The sequence below is a fragment of the Rhynchophorus ferrugineus genome, unplaced genomic scaffold (genome assembly GCF_030347505.1).
Source record: "Rhynchophorus ferrugineus isolate W39M unplaced genomic scaffold, kcgeb_rfMv2 rfM8, whole genome shotgun sequence".
In the NCBI taxonomy this organism is placed as follows: Eukaryota; Metazoa; Arthropoda; class Insecta; order Coleoptera; family Curculionidae; genus Rhynchophorus; species Rhynchophorus ferrugineus.
In genome coordinates this window covers 28,156,715-28,170,476 of record NW_027472587.1, presented here as the reverse complement: position 1 = coordinate 28,170,476, position 13,762 = coordinate 28,156,715, and the positions used below count along the sequence as shown (strand labels likewise).

At 32.7% G+C, this 13,762-nt stretch overlaps 1 protein-coding gene across 11 annotated transcripts in view; it reads right to left on the bottom strand.

Moving 5' to 3' along the window:
* The window catches only part of AMPdeam (AMP deaminase), a 93,216-nt gene that overhangs the window by 54,100 nt on the left and 25,354 nt on the right, over nucleotides 1–13,762 (bottom strand). For all 11 annotated transcript variants that reach the window (XM_076411182.1, XM_076411184.1, XM_076411187.1 and 8 more), the window contains exon 2: nucleotides 4,311–4,464. In XM_076411182.1, the coding sequence (XP_076267297.1) occupies nucleotides 4,311–4,464 (154 nt within the window). The remainder of the gene's footprint in view (nucleotides 1–4,310; nucleotides 4,465–13,762) is intronic.

The window sequence follows — 13,762 nt, the reverse complement described above, 5'->3', positions numbered from 1 at the left end:
AACTCAACAGTTGACGTGCCATGGGAAAGATACACGAGCAGGAAACATTGATACCAAACAAATTTACTAAAAATGTCATTCCAAACCCTTTCAGCGTTCCGGTTTTATCACTTGCCAGACAAAAAGAAGAGCTTTATGTGACGTACTGTTATTGGTGATGAAAAGTGGAAAAAGTTCTGGGTTAGTCTAACAGTGGTGGATAGCTCCGAAAAGTAACATTTATGAACATTATTATTAAGTATTGCTGCGTATATGGTAGGATCTATTACTATGAAACTGTTACTGATGATGAAACTATTACTGCAAATGTTGGCCAATGTAATCTGATCAAAGTGAACGACGTGCAGTTGCAAAAAGATCAGTAATAGGGAGTAATAGATGTATAGCGACATGATGCTTGGCCACATGTTGCAAAAGTTGATAATATGAAGGAATACGCTTTCGTAGATCGAATGGGAGGTTGTGATATATGCAGTGTATCCACCAGACATAGTGTCTTCTGATTATCAGTTGTTCAGTTCAAGACAGTGTGGCTTGGCTAGCACACGACTTCAAAATATTGAAGATGTTCAAAAATGGATCTATTAGACCAACTAAAATGATTCTTTCGATATGGAATATTTTTTAGAAAATATATAGTTACAATTTTTAAAGCGAAAAAAACATACAGAGTATATGCAAGCATACAATATCTATTTCTGAATTACGATTCATTGATGCGATGCAGGTGATGACGAAGATGAGACAATCATATAGTGAGATTCACAACTGATAATAAAGTTGGTTCTAGCGTGATTAATAACTTCCTCTCTGGATATTGAATTTTAAATTTTATTTAGAAAATCAACTTTATCTTCCTTTTTTTTATCCATCTTCAGAGTGATGCACTTTTAACTGATTTCGATATATGTAATAGTGCTACATACCGACGAGATACATTCATTCTATTTTACTTCAACAGCTTGTAACAGTCCTCTGAATAAAAGTACCCAGTCAGAATAAAACGCAGAATGGTACCACCGCGTTGGTGCCAGTTTATTCATATATTTTGTTTGTACAGCAACAGGGTACGTTAGTTTAATCGGACAGTTCCTTTGTATTCCGAATGTGATAAGATACGTTCTATGCTTTTTTATCCACACAAAAACAAAATAAAATAAATTTATAGGCAAAATTAATAATTGCCTTATTCATATCTGTATCAGATTGGAAGTGATATCTAAAAATGAAAAAAAAATTATCACAAACAGTCATCGATATTGCAGCCAAAGCTGGCTATCTAGGAGTATTTTTCTCTTAAATGGTTTTGGAAATACAATTATTCCATTATGGTGCAATGCCGAGTTGAAGAACAAACTCAAACAGCATATAGTCTCTTCGAAATAACAATGAACTCACGTCATCAATATATTTGGTTTAGGCAATACATCGCAATTTGTAAATTTGTTTTAGAACCAGACATTATTTTCCTTCCCATTCTATTCTAAAAAATATTTTAACAAAAACTGATTGTAAAAAATACAGAAGAAACTCACTAAAAGGTAAAAAATAATCAAACTTAGATTTTTGACACAAAAAAAAAACATTTTAAAATACAATATGTGCTACTAACTAACCACTTTGAAGTCAGTGCCGAGCAAGAAATTAGATTTGTTTTGTTCGTAAAGTCGGTTCAATTTTTTTGTTAAAAATATTATATTTTTCTCTTTTTAGTGTTAGATATTTACTCAATAAAATACGCAGTTATTTTATTAAATATTACAATGGTTGGGCTATCCATAAAAGTATAGCCCATATGAGGAAAAATAGGAATAAATAATCAATGATTAAAATTAAGGATTGCTTCTGGCCCCCGGGTCTGCTAGATGATTACCTAGTCTAGATGATTTGACAAATGTTCTAACCCAACCAGAACTACAACAAAAGGTCACTCACCCGCCGACAAATGTTCCAAACTAGAACAAATAAAATTGTTGCCCTATTGGGAATCGAACCCGCGATCTCCGCGTGTGAACTTAACGTTCTAAGCATTACACCATAGAAACAGTTGCCTATAATGGTTCTACGACGTCCCCTATGATATGGTTAGTGCTAAAAAACAAACTGACTAACTTTTACACTGAACTATTTCCGATTATTCTTCACATCAGTTTAGCCGTCCGGTCACTGACCAAACTTTCACCATTCGTTCAACTACCGGGTACCCACCTATAGCATGGCAGATGTGCAAGTCATTAGTGTACTGAAAAAAAAATGATGTGTAAACTGGCTAAATAGCTATAGGGACACAGTTTATAGTCCTATGCCAATTCTCGATCTCAGCGCTTGGAGAATGATAAAGTTGCTCCAATACGAGACATTTGGACAATGTTGAATAGTAATTTAGCAAAACATTATAAGCCAACAGAATACCTGGAAATTGACGAGCAACTTTATCCATACCGAGGTCGAACTAGATTCACTCAGTATATTCCTTCAAAGCCAACTAAATATGGAATTAAAGTGTGGTGGATATGTGATGCTGAAAATTCGTATCCACTTACTGGACAGCTTTACACCGGAAAATCGAAAGATCGTCATGAGAAAAACCTTGGTGAAAGAGTTGTCAAAGACTTGGTGGCACCGTATAGAGGATCCGGTAGAAACATTACAATGGATAATTTCTTCACTACTCTTCCACTGGCAAAATTTTTACTATCTTGGAACTTGACAATTTGAAAAAGAAAAATAAAGCATACAATCCACCAGCAATGGCTGTATCAAAAACGCGACAAGAATTATCCGCTGTGTTTTGCTTTCATGAAAAAGTTACCCTATGTATCTGCCAAAAAAACAAGGTAGTAATTATACTATGATCAATGCATCATGAAGCTAAAACTAGTGATAGTGTAAAGAAAAAAACAGAAATTATTGAGTTTTATAACTGGTTAGACCACCAGCTGGAGTAAACACGATGGATAAAATGCTTGGTAGATATTCTACAAAAAGAACAACTCAAATGTGGCCTTTGGCATTTTCGTTACAATATTCTCGATATTGCCTGCCCTGCATCATATATTCTGTATTATGAGAATAATTAAATGATTGTTAAAAATCGTATGCAGGACGATTATTTTATCGGCAATTGGACAGAGAGCCTATGTATTCTATTCGTTGAAAGTCGTCCGAATAATGCACAAATTATGAGGCAAAATTCTCAAGGAAAGTGGCGATTGAATCTCTTATTCGAGCTATCAATCCGAATGCGCATCAGCGAACAACATCTGTATCATTGACACCTCAGATGCAGCTCGATTCAACTGGGAGAAAAAAGATTACTGGTGTATGCTATGAATGTCTCCAAAGTGAATTTAAAAAACGTCGCAAAGCTAGAAAAATATGTTCGGTATGTGAGAACCCTATTTGTGACGAACGCTGTATTACAACCACGACATGTGAAGGATGTACGATATAATTTTATGTACATCGTAATTTTTATATGGCACTGTATCATAATAAACAAAATAATGTAAATAAATAAATAGTAAAAGAATGGAAAATGATATTAATAAAATAAAATAAAATAAAATAAAACGAAGTTACGTATTTCTTACTTACTATTATTGTTATTGTTTATAATAAGAATTATTGTTTAATTAATGTTTAAATAAAAAAATTACAAACTATATCGTCTATTATCAATTTAAAAGTCAAATTAATTAAATACTTTAATAAGCAGTCTCTGAAGTGTGTATAAACCCGTCGTTCATATACATTAATCTTAGTGGGTACCCGGGTACCTAAATATTGAACGGGCGGGGTATCAAGTTTGATAGTTAATAACTTTTATCAATTAATTGATTGTTAAAAAATTTGACGAAAAATTGGATCTTTCCCATCACACGTAAACGTTTGTATACAGTGAATTCGTTAACTTCTAAGCTACTTGAAAAGTTTCTGAGAGTTTGAGAGCTGAATTTTCGTCCAATAAACTTTGAATTTGATTGTCTTAGAAAATGTTTGATGCTCCAGGCTGTTAGTTGAAACAATCACCACTTTCAAATCATCAAAACAAAAACCGACAGTTGATATATGATGGAGCAACATTATAATAATCCTCTAGAAGTGTTCGATGGATTTCGATTGAATTTAACAGAAAAGATAGGTTGTTTAACAGTTATTTACACTGGTACAAATAGATTTAATTGATAAAAATAACTAAAACTTCCTTGTTACTTGATTTATTAAGTAAAATCGTAATAAAGAGCGCGTGATAATTACTAAAGTAAGCTTAATTAGTACAGGTAGTTAATTTAGTACGTGGTACTTACTTTGTATTCAACTGTCTTTGTATCTGTAATTTCTTCTCAATCTGCTCGATGGGAAATTGAGGTACCTCGTAGGGTGCCGATATTTCGTTGGGCAGCTCTGATTCGGTCTCAGGAAATTGGCTATTCCCAGTAAACGATGATGGGCTCTCATTGCCTGAAAACAAAATTAAATAAATTATCATACAAAATAGTTATACTCCATTCAAGTATATAAGTTCATGAAAATAAATAAAAATAAAAGAATAAAATAAAAGAATACTTCATAAAAACATCATTAAACTAAAAATAATGTACGAAAACATTAAAAAAATTCACAAAATAATTTTGAATGACCGTAAATTGAAATTGAATGAAATAGCAGACACTCTAAAGACATCAAGTGAATGTGTACATCACATCATTCACGAATATTTGGGTATGAGGAAGCTCTGTGCAAAGTGGGTGCCGCGCGAGCTTACTTTTAATCAAAAACAACGACGAGTTGATGATTCGGAGCAGTGTTTGAAGATGATCAAGCGTAATAAACCCGAGTTTTTGCATTGATATGTGACAATGGATGAAACATGACTCCATCATTTCACTCCGAAGTCCAATCGACAGTCATCCGAGTGGACTGCACACGATGAACCCGCTCCAAAGCGTGGAAAAACGCAACAGTCCGCTGGCAAGGTTATGGCGTCTGTATTTTGGGATGCGCATGGAATAATCTTCATTGACTACCTTGAAAAAGGAAGGACCATCAACAGCGACTATTACATAGCGTGATTGGACCGTTTGAAGGACAAAAGCGCCGAAAATGGCCGCATTTGAAGAAAAAGAAAGTGCTGCTTCACCAAGACAATGCTCTGTGTCACAAATCAGTGAAAACGATGGCAAAAATCAATGAATTGGGCTTCTAACTGCTTTCTCATCCACCGTATTCTCCAGATCTTTATTATCCCAGCAACTACTTCCTGTTCTCAGATCTCAAAAGAATGCTCGCTGAAGAAATTTTCGTCGAATGAAGAGGTGATCGCCGAAATTGAGGCCTATTTTGAAGCAAAGGACAAATCGTAGTACAAAAATAGTATCGAAAAGTTGGAGGGTCGCTATAATCAGTGTATCACCCTTGAAGGGAATTATGTTGAATAAAAAAATGTGTTTTACTATGGTAGGCCGGGGACTTTTCAATTGACCTGTTACGTTTAATGCTGAGGGACTATGGTTCAGAGCCCACGTTAAGCAGTAAAATAAGTCCAATCCAGATAAACCATGTTTGATAAACAAATGACTTTAAGAATATAGTTAAAAACAGACATAATAAACAATTTTAAAAATACTACATATTTTTTTATATATTTCATTGAAATTAAACTTCGTAATCAAATGAACAAGATTGAATATTATATAACAAAATATTATGATTTTCTTTGATACAAACGTCCTTATCTATCCAACATCCTTGTAGAAATGACGCATGATTTGTTTTATCTATTGATATTATTATTAGTATTTATTTTCTTCCGTTGTCTGTTGTTCAATATTGTAATTCCAAAGATAGCGAGTTGTTATATTAAAATGTTTGTTAATTTGCCTATCGCAGATTCATTTTGTCTGTTATTTTAATTCGATATTGGGTATTTAAAAGTGACGCAAATTTTTGAATATATTGCAATATCACGTAAGTGAATATTATTAGATCAATAATTATAAATTACGTAGTTATTTTATTAAGCATTATAATGGATAGGCCAAGTAAAGTTGCAACCCATGTGAGGAAAAATAGGAATATAGAAATAATGATTGAAAATAAGGAACGCTTCAGGCCCCGGGGTCCACTACCTAGCCTAGGAGATGAGGAGAAGATGAACTGTGAGCTGAACGCTCTAACCACTACACCATAGAGACAATTGACTGCAATATTTCTACGGCTTCCCATATGATATGATTAGTGCTTAAAAACCAAACTTAACGAATTTTTCAATGAACGTCTTTGGTAATCAAGCCCTTACTAAAAGCTCCTCAAAATCCCCTGAAGGGCATAGCGATCCGGTCACTGCTTTCATTGATTCACAATTTCATTTCATCGATTTCCCAGGATTCCATCATCAGATCCTGAATTGGTTCCAACGGGACCAACTCGGAAGTTCACTCTTTCGAATAAAAGAAGAACTTTCAAAATTGGTCCACAATTGACGGATAAATCGGTGAAAATACATAAAAAATATACAGTCGAACATAGAACCTCTTCCTTTTTGAAGTTGGTTAAAAATAAAATTGTATACCGAAAAAAACACAACTACTGTTGTAAACTGAACACTAATTTATATAGAAAAATGTTAAGCCCATTTAACAGTTAGGTTAGGTTAGGTTGCTTAGGAATTGTTTACACTGATATTTCTCACCTTCCCCAATAGATATCGCTATTCAAAATACATGCTAATACCTAGAGAGAAAACCCTAAAAAATAAAAAAAAATTAAACAAGTTGTGTAAGTTCGTTCCAAGGCAGAGAAAACCGAACTGGAGAAATAACAAGGTAGAGAAAACTGAATAAATGTGGTTAAAATAAATATTGCAAGGCGCCTAACCGGCATATCTGAACATCGGTTATCTAATAACATTCTAATTTACGTATTTACTATTTCACCTACTTTTAATTTAATTCATCATTCTAAAGATAATATCGGAGTAAATAAAACTGTTGATCAAATTTGAGGTTAGGCCTCATTTGCTTTGTAGGACTCCCTATTAAATTTGTTCATTTATCTGTTACCAAATAAAATGGAAACATATTTAACAGGTTAATGAAAAGTCCCCAGTCCCCCTACCATAGTAAAACAATTTTTTTTGGCAAAATTAGTTTTTTTCTATTCAACATAATTCCCTTCAAGGGTGATTATACAACTTTTCGATACCATTTTTGTAGTACGATTTGTCCTTTGCTTCAAAATAGGCCTCGGTTTCGGCGAGCGCCTATTCATTCGACGAAAATTTCTTCCCAATGAGCATTATTTGAGATCTGAGAATAGGAAATGGTCGTTGGGGGCCAGGTCGGGAGAATACGGTGGATGAGGAAGCAATTCGAAGCCCAATCCATGGATTTTTCCATCGTTTTTACTGACTTGTGACACGGTGCAATGTCTTGGTGAAGCAGCACTTTCTTTTTATTCAAATGCGACCGTTTTTAGACCATTTCGTCTTTCAAATGGTCCAATAACGCTATGTAATAGTCACTGTTGATGGCCCATCCTTTTTCAAGGTAGTCAATGAAAATTATTCAGACGAGTGTTGCGTTTTTCCACGCTTTGGGCGGGTTCATTGAGTGCTGTCCGACGAGTATTGTGAAGGTCGCCCAAAATCGGCTGTTATGCCAGAAAACATCGATGCTGTGTGCGAAATGATTAAGCAAGATCGTCATGTCACCTATTGTGAGATTGAGACATCCCTAAGCATTAATTCTACCAGCATATATGCGATTTTACATGAACACTTAGCTGTGCAGAAAGTTATGTTCGCGTTGGATCCCACACAATTTGACGATCATTCAAAAAAAGGCTCGTGTCGATTGGTGCAAAGAAATGGTTAAGAAATTCAATCGCGGTGCTTCGAGAGACATTTATAAAATCGCGCGTATGAGTGTTCCAAGATGAACCAAATCCAACAGAAGTTGTTCGCGCACGAAGCACTTCAACGAAAAAGGTGGTCTGTTTCTTCGGGAAAACTTGTCATATTGCAACATTATCTCTAGAGGATCGTAGAATAGTAAATTCTGATTCACAACCATTAGTTTTCCGGAAGTCTTCGGTGAAATAAGAAAAACAAACAAGAGACGCCGAATTGTTCTTCATCATGACAATGTGAGCTCTCACACAACGGCTCAAACAAGAGAATATTTGAGTACTCAAAACATCGAATTGATAGGTCATCCGCCCTACAGCCCTGATTTAACCCGATGACTTCATTTTGTTCCCATCCGTGAAGAATAAACGGCGTGATTAACGATTTTCATCGCCTGAAGAAGCTATTGAAGCGTTCAAAAATCACGTTTTGGAGATACCTCATTCGGAATGGAATAAATGCTTTGAAAATTAGTTTAAGCGTATGCAAAAGTGTATCCATCATCTTGGCGAGTACTTTGAAAAACAATAAAAATATATTCGCAGCTTAACTTTTTTGTTCCTATTCCCGAAATATAAATAGTAACCCTAGTAGTACTTAATTTTAAGGATCTATCTACTAATTTTTAAAATATATATTTTTAGGCTAATATTTCACAATTTTTATTATTATTTTTTTAAATATCGGTAACGATATATAGATATTTTTTAAATACATATTATAACTTGAAATATCGATATTTTTTTCGGTTGCCAACACCCCTAGTGTTGTATTTTGATGCAACATTCAACATCATATTTATTTTTAAGGCCTACTTTATAGTTAATTTATGATGTTACAAAAAATATTTGTCTTAATGTTTCACAAAATGACACAAAATAAAATATAATTATTAAAATAGTTTGAATAATTATTAAAAAATTAATATAAATTATTATAAATATTAAATTTCTATGTTAATGAATATATTGATGCAAATTAATATTTTTTTTATTATTACTCTTCGTGATTCCACAATCTGCCCTATTGGCAATAAGTATTTCTTATGTCTATATTATATATACATGGCATGTAGAAAATCACTTCATTAAGCAATCTTCTGTATAAAATATTATCTTAATTAATTAGTCTTATTCTAAAGTCTACATATGTCGAATAATCAGATGAGATGTTGTTAAATGTTTTAGTCTACGCACTTCACTATCACGTCGCATATTTAGCTGATTAGCGAGTGCATTGGGATGCACTGACACTGTTGCGAAGTACTTCACACAAACACGTTGAATTACACTCGTTATAGGTTCTAGAGGAATATCGCATTGTATCACTTTATTTTAAACATAGTACGGAGCATCAACAATGGCCCGCAACACTTTATTTTGGAACCGCTGAATGATGCATATATTAGATTTACTAGCGGTACCCCATAGTTGGATTCAATATGACCAAATAGGCTTGAGTATAGACTTATACAGCAATACCTTATTATCAAATTAATATAAAAAACATCCTCTTTCGATTCTAAATAAAGAATAATTAGCAGACAACAAACAAATCCGTATTAAAACTAATAAACCTTGACTAATATGCAAGGCTTGTCGCACCTTGAGCACGTGATTCTAATGGATTCAAATTTGACAATAAAAGAAGTCGTATAATTAATCCCCATTTCCTTTTCCTGCTTCTACGTTATCAAAACAGCAGTTATTGTATATGCATTGAAATAAGTCAATGTATATGTCCCTTTTATAATTTAGAACAGCCAGACAACTGTATTAGAAAATGTATTTCTTTTATAAAAGATGTGTATTTTTTTACAATATAAACATATCGTGAATATGAAGATTTTAAATGCACCGAATCTACCATATTTTTTTTTTATTAATTACATCTTACATTCGATATGCTTAATACAATCTTAGTTCACAAAGTAATTTATTACTATTGTTCTGGTATTTAGCTGATTCCATTTAAGGAATCGGGCATCCGTCAAGTGATATAATTAAGTTTTTGTCAATACGCCGCTGTACAAAATTAATATGGACATATTTGGAACTATTAAGCTGTATTTTCCAGTCTCTAGAACATTTCTAGATCTTGTTGACCGCTAGTTGTCTAATCAATGGATGGATATCCAATCTGTCTCATCAGCCACTGTGCTCGCCAAGTTCTAAACTGTTTGTTGCCTTTATTATGAGAGAACTTCAATCCGTGTTGCTAAGATGGGAGACGTCACATCTCTTGAACCTCACGTGTTGTCTCCACTTAGTGTCAATGTCAGCCCATTTGTTTGTTCGGTAAGTCTCTGATATTATATGCTACAGTGATTTATTTCCTGCTTCACTGATCTCATATTATCTCATAGTGAGCTCGATATTCATTTTGCTTGTGCTTTGAGTAATATTCAGCATGTTCTTTAAAATTCTGCTCCGGAATCTTTATAATATTTCAATACTGATGTTGCTTTCTGTATACTATAATTGAATGCCGTATGTCCACATTAGCTTGATCATGACAGAATACCATAATTTTGTTCTCGTTGTTTTGCTCTCGGAAATAGCGACCTGTTAACCAATCTACATTACGGAGTTTGCTATCGAGTTGTTTATACTTAATCTAGATGTGCTTCTGCCAAGTTAACCTACGATCCAAGTATTTTGCATGTTCCTCTTTTAGGATATTTTCGCTATATCATTTTACTGGCGGAATACAACGAAGTAATATGACTGGACCTGGTTTGGTTTGCCTTTGTACTACACTTGTTAAACCATCTCTCTATTTTACTTAGATGACATTGTGTCCTCACTAGTCCCAGTACGCTGCTCTGTATCCCACCGGGGCATATTTCGTACAAAGCAGAATATTCATCATTACATTACAGCCTGAAACTTCTTGAATTGGGATAGGATTAACTGCCTAATAAATAAACAACTATTCTCACACATATGAGAATTACATTTTATTATCACATTTTAATTTAATCATCACTAATTATTAATCAATCCAATTTTAAGAATTCCATTTAATTTGTGTTTGTTTGGTTATGGAGACATAGTATCGGTGTACTGAAAGTAATTGTAAAAGTTAAGGTTTTTCTGTAAATGTAATTAATATTAATTTCTAACCTACTTCAGGTTTTATTAGAGTTAAAATCAATATTGGAAATAATCTGACAATTATAAAATAGCTTCGTAAAATTTTAATTCCTCGTTTGCCAAGTTATTAGTTCCATTGTAGGACACAAGACAATTTATAAAACAGTAAATAAACAAAATAAATAAATAAATTTAATGACACAAAAAAAACACTGTTATAAAGGTCGAAGAAGTGAAAAAAAAGTAAAGAACACTGCACTTTTAATTCAAAATTTAGGTAAAGGAATTGTTCTCTTATCATGTAAATCTAGATTATTTATCCTTTTTCAATGAACATTTCAGGTGGGAAATATTGATAAAAGATAAATATTATATGAATACATGAATTAGGTAATGAAAATAGGCAGATAAAATTAAACTAACTACATAATTTGGATAGAAGGACCAGAGAGGACAAATAGTGAATTATTCACAGTAATTTGATAAATATTTTAAACCGTTGGTAAATTCTAATAGCTTTAGCAACTAAAGCAATAAAATATGTATAAAACTATACATTTTATTCTTTAAAACTTTTATCAATTATTTTGATTATTTACTTTATAGACCTAATTTTTAAGAATAATATTTTAAGAATCAATAATTCATTTAATGATTGTATGTACATTCTTTTAATATATATTTCTAAATCGTAAAACATAAACTACCTAATTGTGTTCATTATTGTTCTAATAATTAAAATAACTTTATCTCAAAAAATTTAAAATATTTATGGTATATGTTTTTTCTTGTTATATTTTCATTAAAGAACATCAAATATAATAGTTACCATGCATTGAATAACTCTATCTGAATCTATCTATTTCATAAATAAATAAATAACCACAGTTTACAATCTTTTAAATAAATTACTACAGGTCTATTGCTAGTAACGCTGCTTTCATTTTTCTGCAAAATTGGACAACAGTAAAGTAAAAGTTATGTTTTACAGTCACCAGTCAATGGCCGTATATTGTTTACTATGTTTTAAATATAATTAGTGTGTAGTCTTAATTGCTGTTTCTGGTTCTGACTGAATTCTAGTAATCATATAATCGATTATTATATATTTAAGTAGTAAGAAATATTGTGTAATAATAAATAAAGAACATTGTTTATATGGTATTATATTCAACTTTGGACATATGTATTTTAAATCAACTGTTAGTTAATTTTACGTAATAGATGTTATATCGTAAATACACTATTTTTAGTTGACAGAAAAAATACTGCAATATTACGGAACCACGGTCCTCAGCATTAAGCCTACCGACTGGCGAGTGCCCAACTTTAGAAATCATCCTAGAAGATATCCGGCCTTACCCAGCCTGGTTACTGACGTTTACAAATTTTAAACGATCACAAACATAAATTTACGACCATGCCCCAGCAGGATTCGAATCCGAGGCTACCACTGCGCCACTAAGCCGGCCTATCACTGTGCTTGTGTTTTTTATCAATTGATTTTTCTTACGATTAATCCCTTACTTTGAATATAGTCCGGGACACGTGTTTAATAACTACAAAGGTCATTCACCGACAATTATTTCTTAGAATTGGCCGTTTAAGACATTGCTTTGACATTGAATGTAATGTAATGCTGGTCTAATCAGGGTCTGCGCGAGAACCTGCGCGAAGATTCGGCGAAAATCCCTCCGTTCGCGGTGATCGAAATCAATTTGTGGTTCGTTCGGTTTTTCTCGGAAAATTTCGGTCTCCAGAAATCGTTTGATGGTTTTCATCGTTTGGCTCGGAACTCCGTATTCTTTGGTTAATAACCATACTTTTCACAATGGAATGCCAAAATAAAATGTCTTGTGAATCGTTTTTCGACGGTACGTGTAGTGTTCTTTTCCTAAAAGGCAATGTTTATTGCTAAACGTCTAATCGTTTTTTTAAAAGAATATCAAATTATTATGTATTATTATTATAGTATTATGTATTATTATTATAGTATTATGTATTATTAAGTATTGCTGGTAACATAATAAACAAAGTTATGATAAGGAAGAAAATACGAATAATATTGAAATTCAACTCAATAACATAAAACTCTTATGTATATACGGCATATATATTCTATTTATAGAATCATGAGATTTCAAACATTTACAATTCTGTAACGATTAAAAATTATCCAAAATCACTATGAAGTAGGCATAATAAAACCTTAAGTTAAGAATATTACCTTTATTTGGTGGCACAAAATGTATAAATGGAGCCATCAAGCAATTCATCCGTCGATATCCAATGATAAGGACAGAAATTATATAAACAGTGATTATGTAAACAGATATGAATTTGTATTTACTGCATGATGTATTTTGTGTATAGTTTATTCCTATTTTGCAGGTGAATTATGTGTTAACTGGGTTTAAATTATTTCAGGCACAGTGGCTAAGTATGAAAAATAAAAGCTGACAAGTGCAAGATGATTTGGATGGAAGAGCCACAGTCCTTATAAAGTAAAAAGTAAACTTGAAACATATCTTGGAAAAAATGTAGGAGTAACACTTTGAAACTAGTGATATATTTGCTGTGTAAAGAATAACATAGGTAAGCGACTGTCTCTAAAACCACTGTGTTTAATGAGTTTTACTTTTACGTCGAAGATGTGGTAGTTTTTTTGGAAAGAAGCAATTGTTGAGCATAGTGCGTTTAACGGGTTGTTATTTTTACATGTTGATGTGTTCGTCACATTTTAAAATGTTTGCATTGT